This window comes from Haemaphysalis longicornis, unplaced genomic scaffold, assembly GCF_048455015.1.
Source record: "Haemaphysalis longicornis isolate Haplotype H1 unplaced genomic scaffold, Haemaphysalis longicornis Haplotype H1 scaffold_1, whole genome shotgun sequence".
Taxonomy (NCBI): Eukaryota; Metazoa; Arthropoda; class Arachnida; order Ixodida; family Ixodidae; genus Haemaphysalis; species Haemaphysalis longicornis.
In genome coordinates, this window is record NW_027526203.1 from 376,788,562 (window position 1) to 376,809,176 (window position 20,615).

A 20,615-nucleotide genomic window follows, 5' to 3' on the forward strand; every position below is an offset into this window, starting at 1 on the left:
CGACGGGGTGGGCACCAGGAACAAACATCCCCTATGGACAGAAAATCTAGATTCCCGTCTGAGAACCTCATACTTGAGCTGTTAGATACAAAAATACGAAAAAGAGCTTTCAGTGCTTTGAAAAATACGAAAAAAAAGCTTTCAGTGCTTTGGTTTGTTTAACATGACCACTGAAGACAATAAACCAGTTTATTTCTGTCAACCACTTTCTTCATTTACAAGCACTAGGCAGCAAAAACCATTTCGTAGGCTAGAAATTTATGAAAAGACACCACCAAGACACATTTTTGGCAGTTTGACATTACAAATCTGTATGGGGCATCTGCGGAGCTTGTCGAGGACCTCCAAATAAAATTCACATGCAAGACTGCATCACAAATGTATGAAAAATGTATCTGGGCATCTACATTTTGGTACACTGAAATGAAAAATTCAATATTCAATTGCATGCATCAGGTTTAGTGCCCTCAGGTTTTTTTATTTTCTGAAACTTGTCACAACTTTCAAAAGCGCAGCAAGATGTCGCACACCACACATTTTGTTTTAGCCATGGTATATGAAAGTCAAATGACACCAAATTTGCAGCAGCAGCAGCAGCAAATTTACGTTGCACATGAATTGATATGTGAAAGAGCTTGTTACAGGCTTTTAAAATTTTTGAAAAATGGAGCACTTCCGTTACAAAACAACACAGTGTGAGAGCACTAGTGCAACTGCTTCATGAATTAACACTGAATTTTGCTGGTACATGAGCAAGTCAAAATTTCCTCATAGGAGTAAAATGTTGGGCTGTGATGGTTTTTTTTTGGGGGGGGGGATAGTCCCACCTAACCTAACAGATAAGTTCAATGCCCTGGTTTAATGCTGCTGTTTCCCCACTACCGAAACAGAGTTATGTGAGCTTATAAGAGAGTTAAAAGTGAAAAAGGAAACAAACATTACATTCAAATGGCTACTAACTGCAAGAATTGAATTAGTGGCAAATAAAACCAGCACAAACAATGCATGTGTGCAACAGCTATCAGTTACCTGAAGATGTAGTACAATGCAATGAGGCTGGAAAATCTTTTTAAACTTTTGTGAATTAGCCAGTTACTAGAATCTGATTGTTCACCCATAGCTGCAATAAACTTCATTTAAGTGATGGAGCTCTTTCAAAACAATATTTTCACCATCACGTGTTTAGACGGGCTCCAAAGCTAAAGCCCCACCAAAGGCACGTCGAAATGGCATGGCAAAACTATTTCACGGAAAGTTGTCCAAGTCGGCTTGCTGAAACAAACCAGATGCTTGGCTAGATCTTGTTATTGTGAAGACTACAGTCAGTTTCCATGTTATCTGTGATGCATATATTGGTTAAACCCCCTTCCCCTCTCCCCTCACTTCCTCACCAACTTTCTTGAATCCCGTTTTGTGAAACTGCTTTTAACTTGCATTCTGGTGCACGTATGTTAAAAAAAAAGTATACCACATTTTCTTCTGCAACGAGGGAGCCATAAAGTAGCCTGTTTTCATGTTTCTAAATTATAGTTCTGAGTCTGGAGAAGACTTGCTCACTCTCTATGTGCGAATGAATGGGTATCCATGGCCTTGGTTACACAGCCGCAACAGAAGCGCACCGCAGCAAGCCAGCGGAGCAACGAGATGACATGTCGGAGCCTGCTGAGACAGCAGTATCCCGTTTACATAAATCGACACAACTGAAACTGGGCTTGCCGCACTTTTGACGCAGCCATGTAAATGTGACCTATAGGGAGAGCGTGTAAACGTACCTTAATACAGCTCATACGTTTAAACAGTGATAACTTTTATTCCACCCGTTACAATTGCTTAGAACCTCTAATAAGCAGTAGAGGTTTTCTTTGAAACACTAATTACTGCCCCTTGAGCACAGCTTCACAGGGTTAAAAGAAGAAATCTAACATAAAACAAGATATAACGGCAATTTTGATTCTGAAACAAATAATACAATGCACCTCCACTAAGGTACAAGTATGACTCTACCAAGCATAGAGTCATACTTCATCATTACCTCATTTTCAGCTCTACCAAGTTGAAAATGAAGTAATGCATCCCCCAAATGTCTGGTAATTGTCTCAAATGTAATGACATATGCAATGGTTATCTTGGCTGTGGTCTGCAGTAGTACAAAGCGGTCGAATATGCTATACCCAGGTACAAGCTAAGAATGGCAACAGCTCATGTGCTGTACCGCTCTGCTGAAGCGATGGACCTGTGAGGAGATTCCGCTTAATGCTTGACATCGTTTTGCATTCAGAAGACTCTGCGCCGCGTGGAAGAACAGCGAGCTGCGGTGATGAGGCGCAAGGGCAACTTCTGTTGTTCTTCTTAGGTTGTACCCAAGTATAGCACCGGCATGTTTGATATTTGCTTCCGGTGTCTAGTGTCATCACGCTGATTATTCTGTTGCTTATTGCAGTGGATCCTTCTAAGCAATGATCAGTGTTATTAAACAACTGCCCACATCTGCCTTGCATTCATTTATTCAGCACACGTCATAGGAGTTCCTTCCTTTCCTCCCCCCGCCCCCCCTTCATGAGACAAATACAAGCTGGCCATCATATACAGCTTTGCAGCTTACTCAGTCAAGCACAGTTTAGTCATGAGCAAAGGGAGCTGAGTGTAGTCTCATTCGATCTAGCACAAGCTTGCAACTCCAGTTTGTTTAAGCAAGCTAAACAATGACTTTGGGTGGTAAGTGCAGTGCAACATGTACTAAGCCACTGGTTGTGCCGAGAAATCTAAAGGGTATGGAAGTCAAAAATTAAATTTTCAAATTCACTCAACTGAAACTTGCTTGCATTGTGCATAAAACCTGTAACCAAGTACCTCACAGACATGGATAACAACAATCAATCAAATATGCCAAGGTAATATATTCAGCGCAATTCTAGGAACTTGACAGCACATGCTGGAAAGACGAAACAACCAGCTATATGAACGAAAAATTGCTAACTAAAAATTAGTTTCATTATACATATACACCTATAGCAAAATGCCTTGCGGATAACAACAGCAATTATGTGAGCACAAGGTAATAACTAACTCAATTAAATTTGATATCACGGGAAAAAAATTATTTGCACGAAAACAAAACAAAAAAAAAAACAAGTTAGGCATTTACCACAGTGGAATTTTAAGTTTACATACATCAGCGTTGTAGACAAATGGAGGTGGGGGAGTTTAAGAACCTCTTCCAAATTAAATTGTGGCTTTACCACTTGTGAACACTAATTTATTATAGCTGCTGCATAAGTTCAGGACTCTGGCAGCTCATGATAGTGGAACATTTGGAGTTAAAACACTGCAACATACAACATAGCCACAAACATACAACATAGCCACAAACACAGTGGCTAGCCTCTTGTGTTCACCAGAAGTAATGAAATATATTTACTGTCTGATTTTGGCAACTTGCCAGCTCACGGCAGAAGAATGCTTCATTTATGGAAAGTGAAATTCAAGCCACGCAATTCAGGAATTTACCAAAGTGGTTTGCATGCCTTTCTGATTAACAGTGATTACAGCAATATTATTACATGACCATACTAAAGGCAAGAACATGGCATTTCCAACACATCTAGAATGGCAAAAACATGTAGAAAAAACAAAACAAAAAACAGCCTGCAAAAAGGCAAAATATCAAAAGTGAAACAACCACACTGCTGGTGCTATTGCAATAGAGAGAGCTTCTTACATTACTGCCTCGTCAGTAACGTTATTTCAATAACAGAAACTGCTTTACGAAAATGAAAATGCAGTAAAACCTTGTCGAGTGTACCAGTTGGGGAATGGGGGGGGGGAGGAAGGTGTGCACAATGATTGTACGGGAAAACTGACCAAAGCAGGGCTCGGGCATTAGCTTAATTAAGAGAGTTCTGCTGAAGTAAAATTATATCTCAACACTACAAGCCGGCCTAAATGGAAGTGATTCATGGTTATGATTGTGCAAAAACAAACAAGAACTAGGAAGAAAACAGAAGGACCAGCGCAAGGTGCACTCGTCCTTGTGTTTTTTTTTCTTCTTAGTCCTTGTTTGTTTTTGCGCAATCGTAACATTATAAAGGCAGGTACATTCTAACGAGGTTTTACTGTGGTTAGCTTAATTTATCCATTGCGAATTTTTATTCGTATTACTTTTTCCGTAAAAAATTTGGCCTAGTTTACGCAAGCAAACCTTCACGGGCATCTTCATCCACGTCACTGTCGTCTTTTGGGACCAACGAGTTGTAGTGCTCTCCCATTTCATACATGCACCTGTGGTAGCTGCAACAAAATCAGAGGGGCAATTTACGCACATGTGGGCAGTTGTCATGCAACACCATGTGAGCATGACATGTGAGTACAGGGGAGTGGTCTGCGGACCCTTCTGCACTATTTTATTCGGCAAAAAAGGGGGGTGTACAGACTCGCTCAATGAGGGAAAATTGTTTTAACTGACCCAGCTTTTTGTAACGGCACGGATGCAGCTACAGGTGAACCCCTTTATAAGAGACACGTATCGGGGAGCAGTTTCTGTCTCTTATATAAGATGTCTCTTATCAGCAGGGAACCATGTTTTCACTAACTGATCAATCCCTAGTTTAATGCGGGCACCGTACGACAAAAATAACTCAAAGGAAGACTACAGCATGTTGCAAAAGGTTTATTATAACTCATGTTTTGCTTCATGACTGCATTCACACTGGTTTTTACAACAGCTTCTACAAGCTTTCTCTTCTTTTACTGTTTGCGGAATATAAATTGTAGATGTTGAGTTCACAAGCCTGATGAATAGCCAGAGCGCATAGCTTCTTCCACTGTGTGCTCTGACTATTCATCAGGCTTGCAGGACTCAACATCTGCGATGCTTCTTAATTGGAGCTACACGATTGGGAGAGCCCACTGCACGCTCCAGGTATTCTTGGCTTCCGCAGAAGCCCACATGCACAGTCGCACTCGTGCGCTTGGCAGTAAGCTTTAACTACTTCTGTACATTGCATTTCCATTGGCAGGGGTTCTCGTCCTTGTTTCATAGCTGACTGAACCACTGTGTGTTTGCTGAAGTTATAATAGTGACTGTGGGCGTCTGTCATCCCCTATGATTCCACAATGGACGCAACTGCAGTTGGTGACTGGTGGCACCACATCTAAAATTAAAATGTCTCTTACAAACGAGACTGTTGACCTAAATTCAAGGATAACTTGTCCTTTATAACCAACTATCTTCTACATCTGATGTCTGTTTTATTATAAAAGAGGTCAATTTAATGGGAAAGATAGGGTGGCCATCCATGTGGGTAAATAGTGTCTCTTATACCTGACTGTCTCTTGCATCCATGCCTTTTATAATGAGGTTCAACTGTATTTCAAAAGAACAATAAAAGCAGCATGTATGTTCGCTTCCATTGTGCTGATAGTTACTGCAATACATGGGTATTCAATACCAAGAATTTCCAACTACATGATTCATTTGCACCAAGATCTCCATTTTGAGGGGTAAAAAGCCAATAGACACACCCATGCCTAAAAAAGAGCACTCCCCTTCATACCAGTTGAGCAATTACTGGTACACTAAATAGTCACTTTTGTTGATATGGGTCTCAAACAGCCCTCACTGCACAACTGCATGATTATCTATTTTTATTTTTGAGCAAATGCCAACAAAATACAGAACATTCTTAGGGAAAAAGCAACACAGCCTAGCTTTCATTTATGTTGCGTTTGTGACTAGTTCTGCAGGAGTGAATTTGGTTCCTCCTCTTCATGACATTCTGCACAAGTGAGAGGAGGAAACACGTGCACAATTCACAGGACTGCATGACAGCATGGGCTTTTATCCACTTTAGCCATAACTGTGAACCATTAATCACCAAGATCAACGGTGACAAGCAACACAACTGGTGACAGCAATGAGTGGAGCCTGTCACCCATGCAAATGGTCAATGTCAGCGTCGTCTCTTTCTGGCTGGCCACAAAATTGTATTAAGTTCCACCACTGACAGGATTTCTGTTTTGCTTGCTGCTCGGGCAATGCTTAACCCTTTTGGCACCAGGTTTTCGTTTTTATTTAGTTTTCCTCTCTGTTCAAGCATTTTTTAATGAAGAGTTGGAAATGTGCAAGGACACTGGAGACACTGAAAGCATTTCGAAGAGCTTATTACAGTACTTGCCGATGCTATCACAGCTGGCAGGTTACTCACCTTAGGAGAACAGGCTTGCAGTCATACTCCAATCCTATCTCAATGGAAGGTCCAGTTGCTTGTATGACCGTTATAGGCACCTTGCAAGCATGAGACAGTGCCTTGAGCTGTGTAGAACAAAATACCAAAGGCTATAGTACTACAAACAGAGTGCTCTGCATGGTGACTGCTGGGGCTGGCTAAAATCTTTTGTCCCATCACAGGTAATGCAGAGTGTCTAATAACGGAGTAGAGTGAAAGGGAAGGGATACGAAAGGAACAAAGGAGGGAAGTTTGGCAGCCAGGACAAGCAACACATCTGGAGGGGGAGAGAGGAACAGTCAACCGCTCAAGTTTCACGCACTGTCATGCATGCTCACAACAGTGAATGCTAGGAAGTTCTGACACATTACTACTCTGCAGACTGGTAATCCTCTAGTTCCAAAACCAATACCACCAATTCTGTCTTTCTAGGGCATTGTACAGAAGACCCACATCATTATGCCTACATGATGATGGTTGAATTTTAATGGCGCAAAGCCAACTGGGGCATAGAGTGCCAGAACAATGGTTATGTATGAGCAATGAAGGCGTAAACATTAAAACTGGTTAGTAAGAACGCAAGTAAAATCAGTCAAACACAATGAGGATGGCTGGTGTAGAAGGCCAGGTTGTGGTTATGCATGGTATAAAATTAGGTCTAAAAATTTCACTTCTGCTAAATAGTTGCAAATGCATTTGACAGAAAACATGGGATCGTCAGAAAAAACGCTGGGTGTGGTGGGATGTGTTGTCTGTAGAGTTCGGTGAAGTGTTTGTGTCGTACTGTGTGGAGTGCTTCGCATTGAAGTAGCGTATTTACTCGCGTAATGATCGCACTTTGCAAATTTAGGGGCGCGTTCATTACGCAGGGTAAATTTGTCGTGCAGCATGTTTGAGCACAAAAAACACAAGCAAGTTGTGGGTCAAAATTTTTACGATAGGTCTCATGAACATAAAAAAAAAGGTAAACAAAAACATAATAAAAACTCCACACACCGCCGCCAGTCAGTTTGCAAAGGGACGCAAAAAGCAGTGTTGTCGTCAATTACGGAACGTGCCGGAACGAGTTTGCTGCGAGGTGACAACAGTTCGACCAACAAGTGGCTGCCACTGTCACACTGAGGGACATCAAAACAGACATGGCTGCCGACGAAGCACCCTGAGCGCGTTTTTTTTTCTTTGTCTTGTGAGCACATTATGTGCATTTAGTGACAGTTTCTTCCTCATCAATATTTAACGCATGCTTGCTGATATCGCTAATATCGGCGAGACTGCCACAATAACGTAGCCATGTCCTGTTTAAAAGGGAAGGAGAGAGAGGTACGCACGACCATCATAGAGCTAGACTTGGCACAAATACGACATATTGGTGTGGCTAGTTCAGAGTGCAATCATTGCACAGGAAATAAAAAAAAATCGAACTTTGACGGAAAACTGCAGGGGTGCGATCATTACGCGAGTGCGATCATTATGCGAGTAAATACGATAGTACGTGGATCATGGTTAGGCCGTCTCCACACCTTCTACACAGATGTCTTGGAGATCCCGTGAGCAGGTGGGAGTGTGTTACATGTGCGTGGCCTATCCGTAATCTTGCCAGGGTAACTTCAGTGTGCCTGTTGTGTGTGTCATCAGTGTATGGTCTGAAGAGTGGCTTTATTACATGTAGTTTGTTGTCTGTCTGTTCATTCCAGTGTTCTTGCCATGTTGTGCGAAGGTGTTGTCTGATGTGTGACTTCATGTCGGTGTAGGGTACTCTTGTTATTTCAACTGTTGTTGTAAGTGCAGCAGCAGTGGCCATTTGATCTGCGGCCTTGTTCCCTGCAATCCCAGAGTGACCTGGCACCCAGCACATGGTCACTTTGAGGTTCAACGCACACAAAGACATAATGGTATTAATCAGAAGATTGACTACTGGTTTTTGAAGATTTTTGGGATGACAATGTCCACACAACACTTAAGGAATCAGTATAAATTATAGATTGGGGAATTCTAGTTCTAAGATTATGATTTGCAACAAGGAGTATGCCATAAGCCTCTGCCGTGAAGATACTTGTATTTCTATTCATAGTTTTACAGGCATTGAAGGGGCCACCATGCGCAGCAAAGGACACAGTGGTGGCTGTTTTAGAGGCATCAGTATAAAACTCGGCAGACACAAGAAGCGCTGCAGGATTGCCCATCTGGGTGCTCGGTTTTTCTCTGTGTAAAAGATATGTCCCATGATACAGGGCTGAGATTCCATGGTGCTATAAAATCTGTTACAAAAATTTTGATGGTATCTAAAAAGGAAACAGCGATCTCCAATGTTTCCTCTCTAACTCTGTAAGGGAAGGATGCAGAGAAGGATGGACGGTTAAGCAGGAGTTGAGAGATGGATGCATCGTAAAAAGCTGACTTAAAAGGATGGTGAGGCATCGATGAGATTTTAAAAAGATAAAGCAGGCCCACGTATGCTCACTGGTGATCTAGGGACCCTTTATTGCACTCAATGTACAGGCTTTGTACCGGGCTCGTGCGGAAAGCACCCGAAGCAAGGCGAAGTCCGAAGTGTAGCACTGGGTTGAGCATTCGCAATGCTGTTTTTGTCACCGACCCATATGCCACACTGCCATAGTCCAAACGAGAGCCAACCAAGGCAGTATGCAGGCGCAACAGGAGTTGCGCTGAAGTTCCTTGATGTGAGGAATGAATGTGAATCTGTGGTCAAACACAACGCCTAAAAATTTGTGCTCCTTGTTCACAGGAATCGACACACCATTAACCCTTTTACTGTTGAGTGTTTCTGCCCCTGACGCACCCCCAGTGTAGGCTTGGTTTCCGGAATATCAGGGAAGGAGCACAGTGATTTAGTTGACTATGATAGCATCCAGAACATAATGCGTCAAAAGGAAAGAGGGTGAGAACTGCCTTTCTTCCAGATATTTTCAGTTTGCCGTGCATGCTTTGAGGACGACGACCCCACCATTTTAACATCAAAATCTGACGCTGTGGAACTCGCGCCCCTTCTTCGAATGAGAAACTCTAAGAGTGCGAATCCGAGCTCAGCTCGTATTCAGATCGGAATCGGGAAGAACCATTACTCCTGTCCACAGCTGAAGGCCCTGCAAGAGCCATCCGAAAGTAACCGCGCACATGGAGGGAGCACTTCCAGCAGCCCGCACGACACAGAGAAATGACACGTGTCAAAATCATGATGGCGGATAGAGATAAAGAGGGGACACAACAACTTCGTTTGCTGCTGACAGCAGCAAGTGAGGGTGCGGCGAGCGAGCAAAAGCCACGATTGAGTCACGTTTTGGTCTATTGGAGAGGCAACGGTGCGCTGGGGTAACCTGGCGCGCCGTAGCAGACGTGGGAACCGAATAAAAAAAAGCCTAGAAACAGATGGCACAAAAACCCTTGCACCCATAACTGCATGCACGCTGCATGGTCATTCATCCCAACAGAGTACAGCGAGCAGAGCGACCAAGCCCCCCAGCAACGAAAGGTGGGCGCAGTTGTTCCGTACTCTTCAATATACTGTGCAGTGAGCTAGCGAGTGAAAATACGAGCTACTAGAAAGATTTGACAGATGGCGCAAACAGTCCAGGCGCGCCAGCTTTGCACTACGGCATGAATTTTTGATCGCACAATGGAGAACGTACTGGTACGTCAGTGACACTGCGGAGGGAAAATGCGAAAACATACCGCTACGTCAGTGACAGCAAAAGGGTTAAGGGTTAAAGGGTATGGGCCCGGATGGACCCCATGTTTCCTGGAGAATACAATGCAAGAGCTCTTTCCAGGATTAAGTTTAAAACCATTCTTGTCTGCCCAGCCGGCAAGTTTCTTGACGCCAAGCTGGACTTGACACTCGCAGATTGACATATTACATGATTTGAAAGATACCTTGACATCGTCTACACACATGGAATAAGAGATTGTAGGTGGCAATGCCTTTCAAAGAGAGTTCATCTTAACTATGAAGAGAGTGCAGCTCAACACTCCGCTTTGCGGCACGCCATTTTCTTGCACGTGAACCTTTGACAGTGCACAACCAACTCTTACGTAAAAGGTTCTCTCTGACAAGTAACTAGCAAGAGTGTTTAACATATTACCCGAAACACCGAATTACTTGAGGTCACTGAGGATCCCATAACGCCACACGGTGTCATAGGCCTTCTCTATTCTCTATGTCGAAACACACCGTAAGGCAAAACTGTTTATGCATGAAGGCATTTTTGATATATGATTCAAGTGCCTTGAGTTGGTAGTTCACGGAGCGCCCTGCCCTGAAGCCTGCCTGGCAGCTCTTAAGACCATTGTTCTCAAGAAAGTACATGAGCCTCCGGTTGATCATCTTCTCGAGGAGCTTGCACAGGCAGCTGGTCAGGGTAATAGGTCGATAGCTAGTGGGAGAGGAAGGGCCCTTCCCCTCTTTCAGGAAAGCTACAACTATAGCCTCCTTCCAAGACTTTGGAATGTGCCCCAAAAGCCATATCTTGTTATATAGGTAGAGAAGTGTTACAAGAGCGTCTGCGTGTAGGTGTAGTATCATTGTATATATGTAATGTTGTCTGGGCCTGGAGCCGAGGGTTTACATGTGCTTAAAGGAGCCATGAAGAGAAAATGCAAGTTGGTTTTATTCGAAAGATTTCGTGTTTTATAGTGCCCCCAGCGCTTGTCCGGATACAAACGGTGCTTTATTCACTGAGAAATTAAACAATTTAGGTTAAAATTTTGATTTTCCCGCTCAATCGTGCGTTTTCGTGGTCCCAAGTGACATCACGGGAACCGACCGCTCTGCAGCCTAGAGTACCTTCATTCACGCATCCGCCGTACAGGGTAGAGACACGTAACGCTGGCGCCGCCATGTTCGGTTGCTCGCTCGCCGCCGAAGCAAGTCATTGTGTCAAAACCGCGCTAAAATTATCGCCGCAACGCGGTTTACTGAAGAAGTTTGAATCATATTGTCTGTTTCGCGTTGCTAGGTCTCGTGGGAAACGAAAAGAATAACGCGTTGAGCCCAATGGCCCAATTGCGGCGGCACGGGACCGTTCAAAGGTTGTCTCCACCCTGTACCGGTGTTGGTTTGTTCCCGCGTTTCTTTACGTTCCGTAACCTAGATGGCGCCACCATACCGTGGCAAGCGTTTGGTTTGTTTTTGCCCGCATTTAAACCTGGCTTGTTTTTGTTCTGGGAGAAAATATTCGTTCCCTGAAACAGTGCTCGCTCGACAAATGGGGTCACGTAAGACACTGTTCCTTGCGTCAATCGGCCAGTGTCGTCTGAGACAACCCCAAGCCCCATAGTGCTGTGCAGCTAAACCAAAGCATGCTGTGCACAGTACGAACAGCAGAACGCATCAGTACTTCTATGTTTCCATGTGCTTTCGTAACTTCCACTGTTTGTCCCATCATTCCTATTGCTTTGTAAAGAATGTGCCCTAAATTTAAGCGCAAATCGCTCGTTCGTCTAGTTTGTAAGCTCTACCTAATTTGCGTCTGCTTCTGCCAGCCTTCGCCAATCGCAGAGCTTAGCCCATGTGACATCACAGGTTCTGTTGCGGGAAATGAGCTGGTGGGTCACATGACCATTGATTGATTGTAGGGTTTAACGCGCCGACGCAACGCAGGCGATGAGGCGCGCCGTAGTGGAGGGCTCCGGATTAATTTTGACCACCTGGGGATCTTTAACGTGCGCCGAAATCTCGAACACACGGGCGTTTTTGCTTTTCGCCTCCATCAGAAAAGCGGTCGCCGCGGCCGGGAATTGAACCCGCGACCTCGTGCTCAGCAGTCGCATGACCATTCCCGTTTTTCCTAATTATGTAGCTTATTTGAGCGAAGTTTACGTTAAAAGTGGTGTCAGTATGATTCTAACGAGACAATCTTTTGAATGAACCAAACTTGTGTTTTCTCTTCATGGCTCCTTTAAAGCAGCCCTCAGCTCATGCAAGCGAAAACTCGTCATAAGACTTGGTTGACTTGTCGTCATCCCGTAAAGGCTTCTTTTTGGCCGACAGCTTGTTTCATAAAGGTGTTTGTGTAGTGTGCAGAGCTGGACACGTGTTGGAAGTGTTGTGCAAGTTTGTTGGCCAAATCTTCGAGGGTGTCCCCTTCCCCTGTTGTGCTAACTAGGGGTAGGCTGTGTGTTTGTTGTCCTTTGAGTTATCGTATTCATTTCCATATTTTTCGTGTGTCATTGTAGGAGTTTATGTTATGAATGAGCATCAATTATCTCGTTTTGTCTTATGGCGCACACGTTTTCCAAATGCCTTTGCCCTTTTGAACAAAAGGATGTTATCCGAAGTAGGGTACTGATGAAGGATACCCCACGCCTTGTTCTTGCCCTCTCACGCCCATCTACAGTCCTCATTCCACTGCGGCCTCCTCTGGTTGCGCAGGGCACCAGAGCCGTGGGGAATGGACTTTTCAGCGGTGTCGAGGATGTGAGCCGTGAGGAGTTGGGTTGCCTCTTCAACATGTAGGTGTCTTATTGATGTGTAGTGTAGCTTAGATGTCTCTGTAAACGTATTCCAGTTTGCTCTTGCTTCATTGAACATCTTATGGGAAGATGGACTGCTTGGGCCTTTACCTATATATGTTAGTGAGGTGGGGAAGTGGTCACTACCTAATGAGTCTGTGCCCACGCCCACTCAAAGACATGGAAAGAGAACTGCGGAACCAATAGCCAAGTCAAGGTGTGAATAAGTGTTGTGTCCTATAACATAGTATGCAGCAGGCTGTTTTTTGTTGAAAAGGCATGCTCCCAACGATATTAAGTATTTCTCAATGAGGCAACCTTGGGCATCCGTGCGAGAAAAGCCTTAGAATGAATTATGTGCGTTGAGGTCGCCTATAAGAATGAACGGTTCTGGCAGCTGATCTACAAGGCCCTCAAAATCTAAGCTTGAGAGCTGCAAGTCAGGAGGGATGTACAGAGAGCATAGTGTTATAAGCCTATTGAAGATTATGGTTCGAATGGCAACAGCCTCAAGGATGGTCTGTAGTTGGATAGTGTGGCATGCCAAGGATTTCCGGGCAATGATGCCCACACCACCTGAGGATGTTCCACCACCATCCCTGTCCTTCCTAAATACCATGTAACTATTGAAGAAATTCGTGTTTGGAGTTCTTGAAGACACATCACACTTGGAGGATTGGAATGCAATAACTCATAGACATCATCAAGGTTTTTAAGGAAGCCTCTGCAGTTCCACTGGATATTTTCTCTTCCCATTATAGACATGTAAGAGCTACTGGTGTGTGTGTGTGTGTGTGTGCGTGCATACATGTGTTCATGTTCATGTTTTGTCTTTTGGGGCTAGTACTCTTGGAGGGGTCTTTTTGGGCATTTCATTGCCTTGAACGTCGCAGCCGGTTCCTTATGCTGCAGTGCAGGCAGGTACAGCCCGACGTCCATCTTATCGTCGGATGTCCTGGGTGTGCCCGACAAACTGGGCTCCCTGGACCTGGATGTAGCACCTTTCGGGTGCTCTTCGCTTCGTCCACCACCACCGAGGGCGTCGCAAGTGCCACGGGCAGGGAAGTTGGTGCGGCGAGGATTGGAGAGTGCGCACCTCCGTGTCCATATTCTCGAAACTCTCGGGTGTGCTCAAGGCCTGCAAGGGTGACACAGATGGAGTGACTCCGCTACCATCAGTGTGGGTGGCCACCTCAACCACTACCGGTTTGGGAAGTGGCTTGGTGATGGGTGCAGCTGCCGAAGGCAGCCTCGCGGGGGGTGAGGGCAGAAGCAAATTAGCTGGGCTGTATTTCGGCAGCGCCGAAACCAGGCGCCGCTCCGCCCCAGCGAGCAGCATCAACGTACCTTACGGAGATGAAGAGTGCATACCTCTTCCGGGCCTCCGGAAAGCTGATGTTTTCACTGACCTTCAAAGTGATTCTTTGTTTTTCTTGATTGAATGTTTCACACGATCATGAATACGCTGCGTGAGGTCCGTAGCAGTTAGGGCACGTGAAGTTGTTAGTTGTTAGCGTCACAGTTCTCTGTAAGATGGTCAGATTGAGCACACTTTGCACATTTTGGTCTACACCGGCAAGAGTTCGTACCGTGCCCATGCCGCTGGCATTTGTAGCAGCGGCGTGGGTTTGGCACGTGCAGGCGCTTGGGACCATTTGGTGGGGGGAGGGGGGGGGGGGGTCTAAAGAATACCATATGGCATGTAATAAAAGCAGCTAGGGGACGGGGGTACTTTCTTCTCGAACCTTATCCTGGTAGCTTGAGAGGACCCGCAGCTCCTTGCCTGGTAAACAGACAGGGAGCCCATTCGCCGGAGCTTGACCCTGCTCCCACGACCACCGTCTGTGGTTTCTTCCCTTCCCCTTACAACTCATTACCACGGTTGGTTACAGCGCGAGTGTGGGGGCTCGGGGTCTGCGGTGTCGCCACTCACCATCACCATGAATGCTCAAGGTGCCCCGTGCGGGGAATCATTATGCCTACACAGTTATTCCTTGCGGTAGTTGGGACAATAGAGACTATTAAACTAATTTGTGTTTTGTTCACGCTCCTAATACTCATCATCCAAACTTGTGATTTTTTTTCTCCCTCTTCACAACGATTGGATCACCTTTTTTGACCACAAAAATTCAGCTAAAATGCGTCGTTTATGGTGCGCCCCCCACATAAGTTCCCACAGGTAACTATAGAGCCGTGAAAAGTGCTTCAGCACCTGTCAGTCACCGTGCCTATTATCGCCTTCTAGGCGATTCCACTTCAACAGTGGAGCCTGACCTTCAAATGCCCACAGCCTGCTGGCCACGGAGATAAGATAGCACCATGCAGTGAGGTAGCCCAGCAGCCACTGCGATGCACTCCACAAGGAAGCTTATCCAAGCCTTCACAATAGTGGTGCCCTGTGCTGATTCAGTGGGAAATCAGCAGTACTCTTCACGGTCACTAGGCCGCCTTGACGCATCCTCTCCTGCCCTCCTCTCATGTGTTGCTACTGTCTCACTGCATATTTGCAGAGCTTTTGCTTATCACAGAGTGCACCCATGGTGACAGCATCAGAGGCTTGCTGGGGATGTGCACTGTACTCCACTTTTTTCAACTTTCAGATCAAAGGTTGCTCTTTGGGATACGCTGTTGATGAATTTTAACACGTTTTGAAATGCCGGTGATTGGGCATCTGATGACTTAATAATTTGGCAGTGCGTGGCCAGGCGTGCCCACCGCACCCGTCATCAGCGGTGACTCGAATAAGAGAGACCACCAAATGCACAGATAAAGGTCACAGAAAAGGCCCCGCAGACATAGCTCATTGCAGAAAACTGTCCAAGAACTGTGCATCCCAGAGTCCCTTGCTCCTTCCATGCTGCAATATGTGGGGACCCGTGTTTCCCTACGCCTCGCCTGCACATGTTTTGGTGAGCTGGGAGCCGCCATTTTGGGCAACCGGCACGTCACGTGAGTCGTGACTTCTTGGTGACTCCATGCGACGTGCCGAACTGGCTCGCTGTGAACATGTGCGCGAGGGAAGGAGTGCCAGCTTGTCGCCTTCCTTTGTTCCACCCTCTCCCCTACCAGAGGAAGACCTCCTCTCCCCTGGAGCCGACCCGCGGGACGCGTTAGCATTCCGCCAGGTGTCGATTGGGTGATTTGGTAGGAATCAGTTGGCTCGGTAGTGCCTACTCCAAATGCCCCAATGACAGCGAACCCAGTTGGCTCCACGGGACTCTGCTGAGAGATTCTGTCCTCACCGGTCGTAAGGGATGTATCCCCCGCTCCCGTGGCAGTGATGACGGATATCGAGGTCCGAGTCCCGTGGCTTGAGCGAGCGAACAGAGCCACTGTCTCCTTGCAAACCATAGTCGTGTTGTCTGGTATATGCCCTGTATCTGCCAGGAAATAAAGCCTCACTTTGGATTGTTGGAGTCTGTCTACCGCATAGGAGTACCTGAACCAGTACGCGAGTCTTCGGATTCCGCTGGGGCTTCATGTATGGCACGTAGCCTTTCTCTAGTGAAGCTAGCCGGGGTCCTCTGCTATCCCATACGTTAGCCCACAAATGCGACCAAGTTTACACGCCTTGCACAAAGGTGCAGTCACATCTCAATCCAGCCCCTGCTGGCGCAGTGACTTCGCTACACCTTGTAAGCCCAGTGTGTCGTTTACATGGTGCGACACAGCATAAACTGAGTTTGCTGTGTTTCTGTCGCAGCAATGTATAGGTGGCTAGTAAAAGATGAAATGGCAGTACATCGAATAACAGATTGCCATTTCTCACATGGTTGCTTAATGAAATCTTGTACGGTACTTTATAGCGCCTGGGCGGTGGTCACGATATGCACACTCGACTTTGGTTTGCGTACACTTAACAACCGGGCCTCAGCGCGGCGTGAGACATGCAAGGCCGATATCCCAAAACAATAATTGTACAGAAATCCTGAGAAATGTCAACTAATGCGTAACCATCCTTACGGTGCTTCTCCATTTCACCACCAAGTGAATTTCAGTGCTACCACGGAAATACGTATGGCAGTGACTGTGCATCAATGGCGGAGACTGTGAGAGGGCGTGTTTCACACTCAGAGAACAGCATTGTCCACTGCATTCCACGTACACTCTGAAAGTGGTTAGTTCCTGTAAATCCACCCTTTCTTACTAGAGGTGCGCAAATACCAATATCACAAGTGCAATTCAATAGAATATTTTTCTCATACTGATACCTTTGCTTTAGTACGTGCACAGCTTCTAAGACATAGCTACAAAAACAAAAGATAACTTAGGCAGTGAGGACTTGACACATCAGAATGTTCATTACTAGAGCTTAATAAGAAAATATTACAAAAAGAGAAATGGAGGATTAAGAAAGACCAAATGGCAAAGCAGCAGAACAAAAATTTGGCATTACACTGCCACGAAGAAATGCAGGGCGGATTCTTCAGCATTCTGTGAACTTAGGAAGTATATCTGACAGGTCTCTCCAGTGATCAAAAAGAGGCCAGGTATGCCAGTGCCTGGAGCAACTTCACTACAAGCCAACAAGTTTCCTCACAAGTTTCTTGTTTCCTCACTCACACCACCGCATTGACAGGAAACTTATTTCTGGCTCATAAATTTTGCGCAGGTGGCATTCCACTTCACCTTACACACACCAGGGTTAGCATGCACTTCTTTCCTGCAAGGTTCACAAGTAACATGTGCGAACCTTTCAGGATGCATTTCCTGCAAGGTTTTCGCACAGCTTTGGCGTCGTGCAAAAAAGCCAACCCAAAGGGGCGTGCCACGCAGTGAAGCTTGAAAGCGCACTGTCATGCGGCGGGGCCAACTTTTGCTGTTCTATTTGTTAATTTCAAATGTTTAAATACTTCTAGCCGCTAAACTGCGCTGCGAATTCAATCAAACAGCAAACACTATTCGCAAAGTACCTGAAGCTTCAAATATTTGCACACCTCTAATAAATGCCCACTGTGCTGCAGTTTTATCAGTTCTGTAACTGCTCTTCCCTATTATGATGCATTTGGGACTGTGGGAAGTATAAATAAAAGATTAAACACTACAATGTGAAGAACTGCAAGCCTCTCAAAGCATGCTAGTGAATGACCATGACTCAAGGCTCCCAGCCTCTTCAGGTCAAGTGCAATTCAGTTTTACGAGCTGACTTGGCCTGCACTGCTTTGTACGAAATGAACCCACCACATAAAATTGTTGCTTTTCAACACCTCCTTGTTTCAATGCACCAAAATATGTATTGATGAACATTCAAGATGCCAGACTAGACAAGCTTCCACTGCTGAGTGATTGCCCCACACAGTTGCTCTTCCTCCTCTCTCCCACCCCGATTCCTCGGAGCTTTCTTTATGCCACACACTCCATGTACAGCACAGAGAGCAGAAAGCATGCAATTTAAAGCATAAGTGAAAGCTGTCAAGCCATGCTTTGCAAACAAATAAAAGGCATGCTGAAGATTTTCTCAGAGTACCAAGTGGTCACTGATCGTTGTGTCAATTACAGCTTCAAACTGTAAAAGGAAACACACAGGCAAGCTTCAAGCAGTTTGAGATGTCCTGTTACCTTTCAAGCATATTTAACATTTTCAAAAGCAGTGCAAAAGAGAACAGTAAAAGCGCCCTCAACATTACAGCTTGCTGCACTCAAGGTCAAGGCTAAGGTCAAGTTTAGCACCAATTCTTAGAACTGCTTGTATTTTACGGGTATTTTTATTTTTACACTTTAACAATATGGAATCTTGCTATGAACTGTGGAATGCATCAACATACCAACTTATGTGCAAGGTCACCCTGAAACAGCTAAGCGCAGCAATAAAAATTCTATATAAACACCCTTGATCCATATATTACTCCCTGGTGTGGTGACTGACAGTGAGGCCTGGGACTCATCTGACATCAAGAAGACCATAGGACACCTCTTGTGCCACTGCTGATGGCTCAGTTCAGAGCGAAAAACTATTGATCATGCATTGGTTGATATCACACATAATCATCCTGGCCCTATACACCAGCCATCTTCATTAGATTTTATTTCACTTCACTTTTGTTTTTACTGACACAATTTAGTATTTACATTTACAACTGTATCATTAAATAACTTTGCCTTTGGTGCTCTTTGCTCTAGCTGGCGTTGCGCCATTGAACACAAACCACCATCATCATCAACAACTATCGATCATTCTCACCAGACTGGACAGTTCATCCATTCATGGTTTTAGGAAAGTGGTCTTGCTCATCAATCATCAAGGGAAACTAAAGCACTCATTCGTACTGGAAACTCTGTATGCTTGCAGTTAACTGAGCAAATGCCTTTACTCATTTTTTCCTCTAGCTTCCTCTTTTCAGTTTCTCACCCTTTCCTTGAATGTTTCTATTCCCCGCCTTGCTAATGCACTGTGACCAATAATGTGGTACGCATAAACGAGACCACTGTTTGGGTTAACTACCCAAATGAAAAGTTGATACTTAAAGGTTGGTAGCTGAAAGAAGAATTTTTCAGAAAAGCTTTCAGGGTTCATATGCATCTAAAAGGATACCTTAGCTCGTCGTTTGCAATGGCAAGCCTTGAACATGTACAGGGTGTGGCGACGATAATTGGAACACTTTAAAAATTTTTCCTGGGCGAACCGCCGCTCTATTCGCGTTCAAACTTGCCACGAAGGTCGCAATTTGTGGTCTATTTTGTTTGATACCGGGAGCAACGATGGTGCTTACCTGTGTATTCTGAAAATAAATAAAAACGATTTTCGCCTATGGGAAAATGGCGGCTGATTTGGACGCGCGAGCCAGCGCAAGTTGATGTTAAAACGACGGAGCCACCTGCACAGTGAAACGCACGTTTGGGATTCACGTACGGAGCCAAATGGTGCAGCAGACGATCAGAAAATGCACCTAGAAATGAGCTAACAGACGATCAGAAAACCCGGTTTTCGGGCTCGCACGTCCATATCGCCGCCATTTTCCCATAGGCGAAAATCGTTTTTATTTATTTTCAGGATAAACAGGTAAGTACTGCCGTTGTTTCCGGTGTCAAACAAAATAGACCACAAAATGCGACCTTCGTGTGAAGTTTGAGCGCGAACAGAGCGGCGGTTCGTTCAGGAAAATTTTTTAAAGTGTTCCAATTACCGTCGCAACACACTGTATAAAAGCAGAGATGAAAAAACAACTAAAAACACGAAGAAAATTGCACAGCCACTAAGCTGACTCAAAGCACATTACATTAGTTGCTTAGGCTAAAACAAAGAACTTCACATTTAGCGAACGATGGTAGTTGTTTTTTTAATTAGGCCCAAACCTTTTTTAAATAAATGCTAACTTTGAGCTTTAACTTTGTCAGTCATGCCCTTTGAACTATGGCAGTCATCAAATGGTCTTAAATTTCACCCTTAGGCATGCAAAGTAGACAAAATAAACACAGTATTTTTTCATTTGTACTGCAAGTTCACATGCTTTGCGGCAGTCTTTCAGAACGGCCACAATTAAAAACACTACTTCAACACTGTTGCAGTTCACAAGGTGAGGTGGTGAAAGTAAAAGTTCATTGTTTTTGGTGTTTTACAATTTTGAACAATTATTTTGTTTTAAGTGCCCAACTAAGAACCCTACAACCATAACCACCTTTCATTAGATTTCAGCTTTTTTTGTTTTAACCAGAACAAACTTCATTTTGATCATTGCAGTGGCTGTTAAGGTTCCTTGTTCCCACTTTTCAAGCCAGAAATTCAAATGGTCATAACTTTTGCTCCAAAACAAAATGGCAGTATAGTAGTCTTACTGCAACCCTTGACCTTGTGCACAATCAAGTGGCACCAAGTTTAGCTGCATCTGAACAGCAACTTTTTTACAGAAGCTGCCATAAAATCAAGTCTACAGATTTTAATAAATTTTATAACCTTTCTTTACACAAAAACAAAATTCATATCCA

At 44.8% G+C, this 20,615-nt stretch overlaps 1 protein-coding gene across 3 annotated transcripts in view; it reads right to left on the reverse strand.

Moving 5' to 3' along the window:
• Positions 1-171: 171 nt before the first annotated feature.
• LOC144155131 (deubiquitinase OTUD6B-like) overlaps positions 172-20,615 on the reverse strand; it is a 54,698-nt gene continuing 34,254 nt past the window's right edge. For 2 of the 3 annotated variants that reach the window (XM_077686394.1, XM_077686392.1), the window contains 2 exons: positions 6,204-6,310; positions 172-4,287 (listed from right to left, as the gene is read on the reverse strand). In XM_077686394.1, coding sequence (XP_077542520.1) covers positions 4,185-4,287; positions 6,204-6,310 — 210 coding nt within the window. In that variant the 3' untranslated portion in view covers positions 172-4,184. Of the gene's footprint in view, positions 4,288-6,203; positions 6,311-10,362; positions 10,474-20,615 lie in introns of those variants that run through there. The other variant, XM_077686393.1, reaches the window with a different exon arrangement.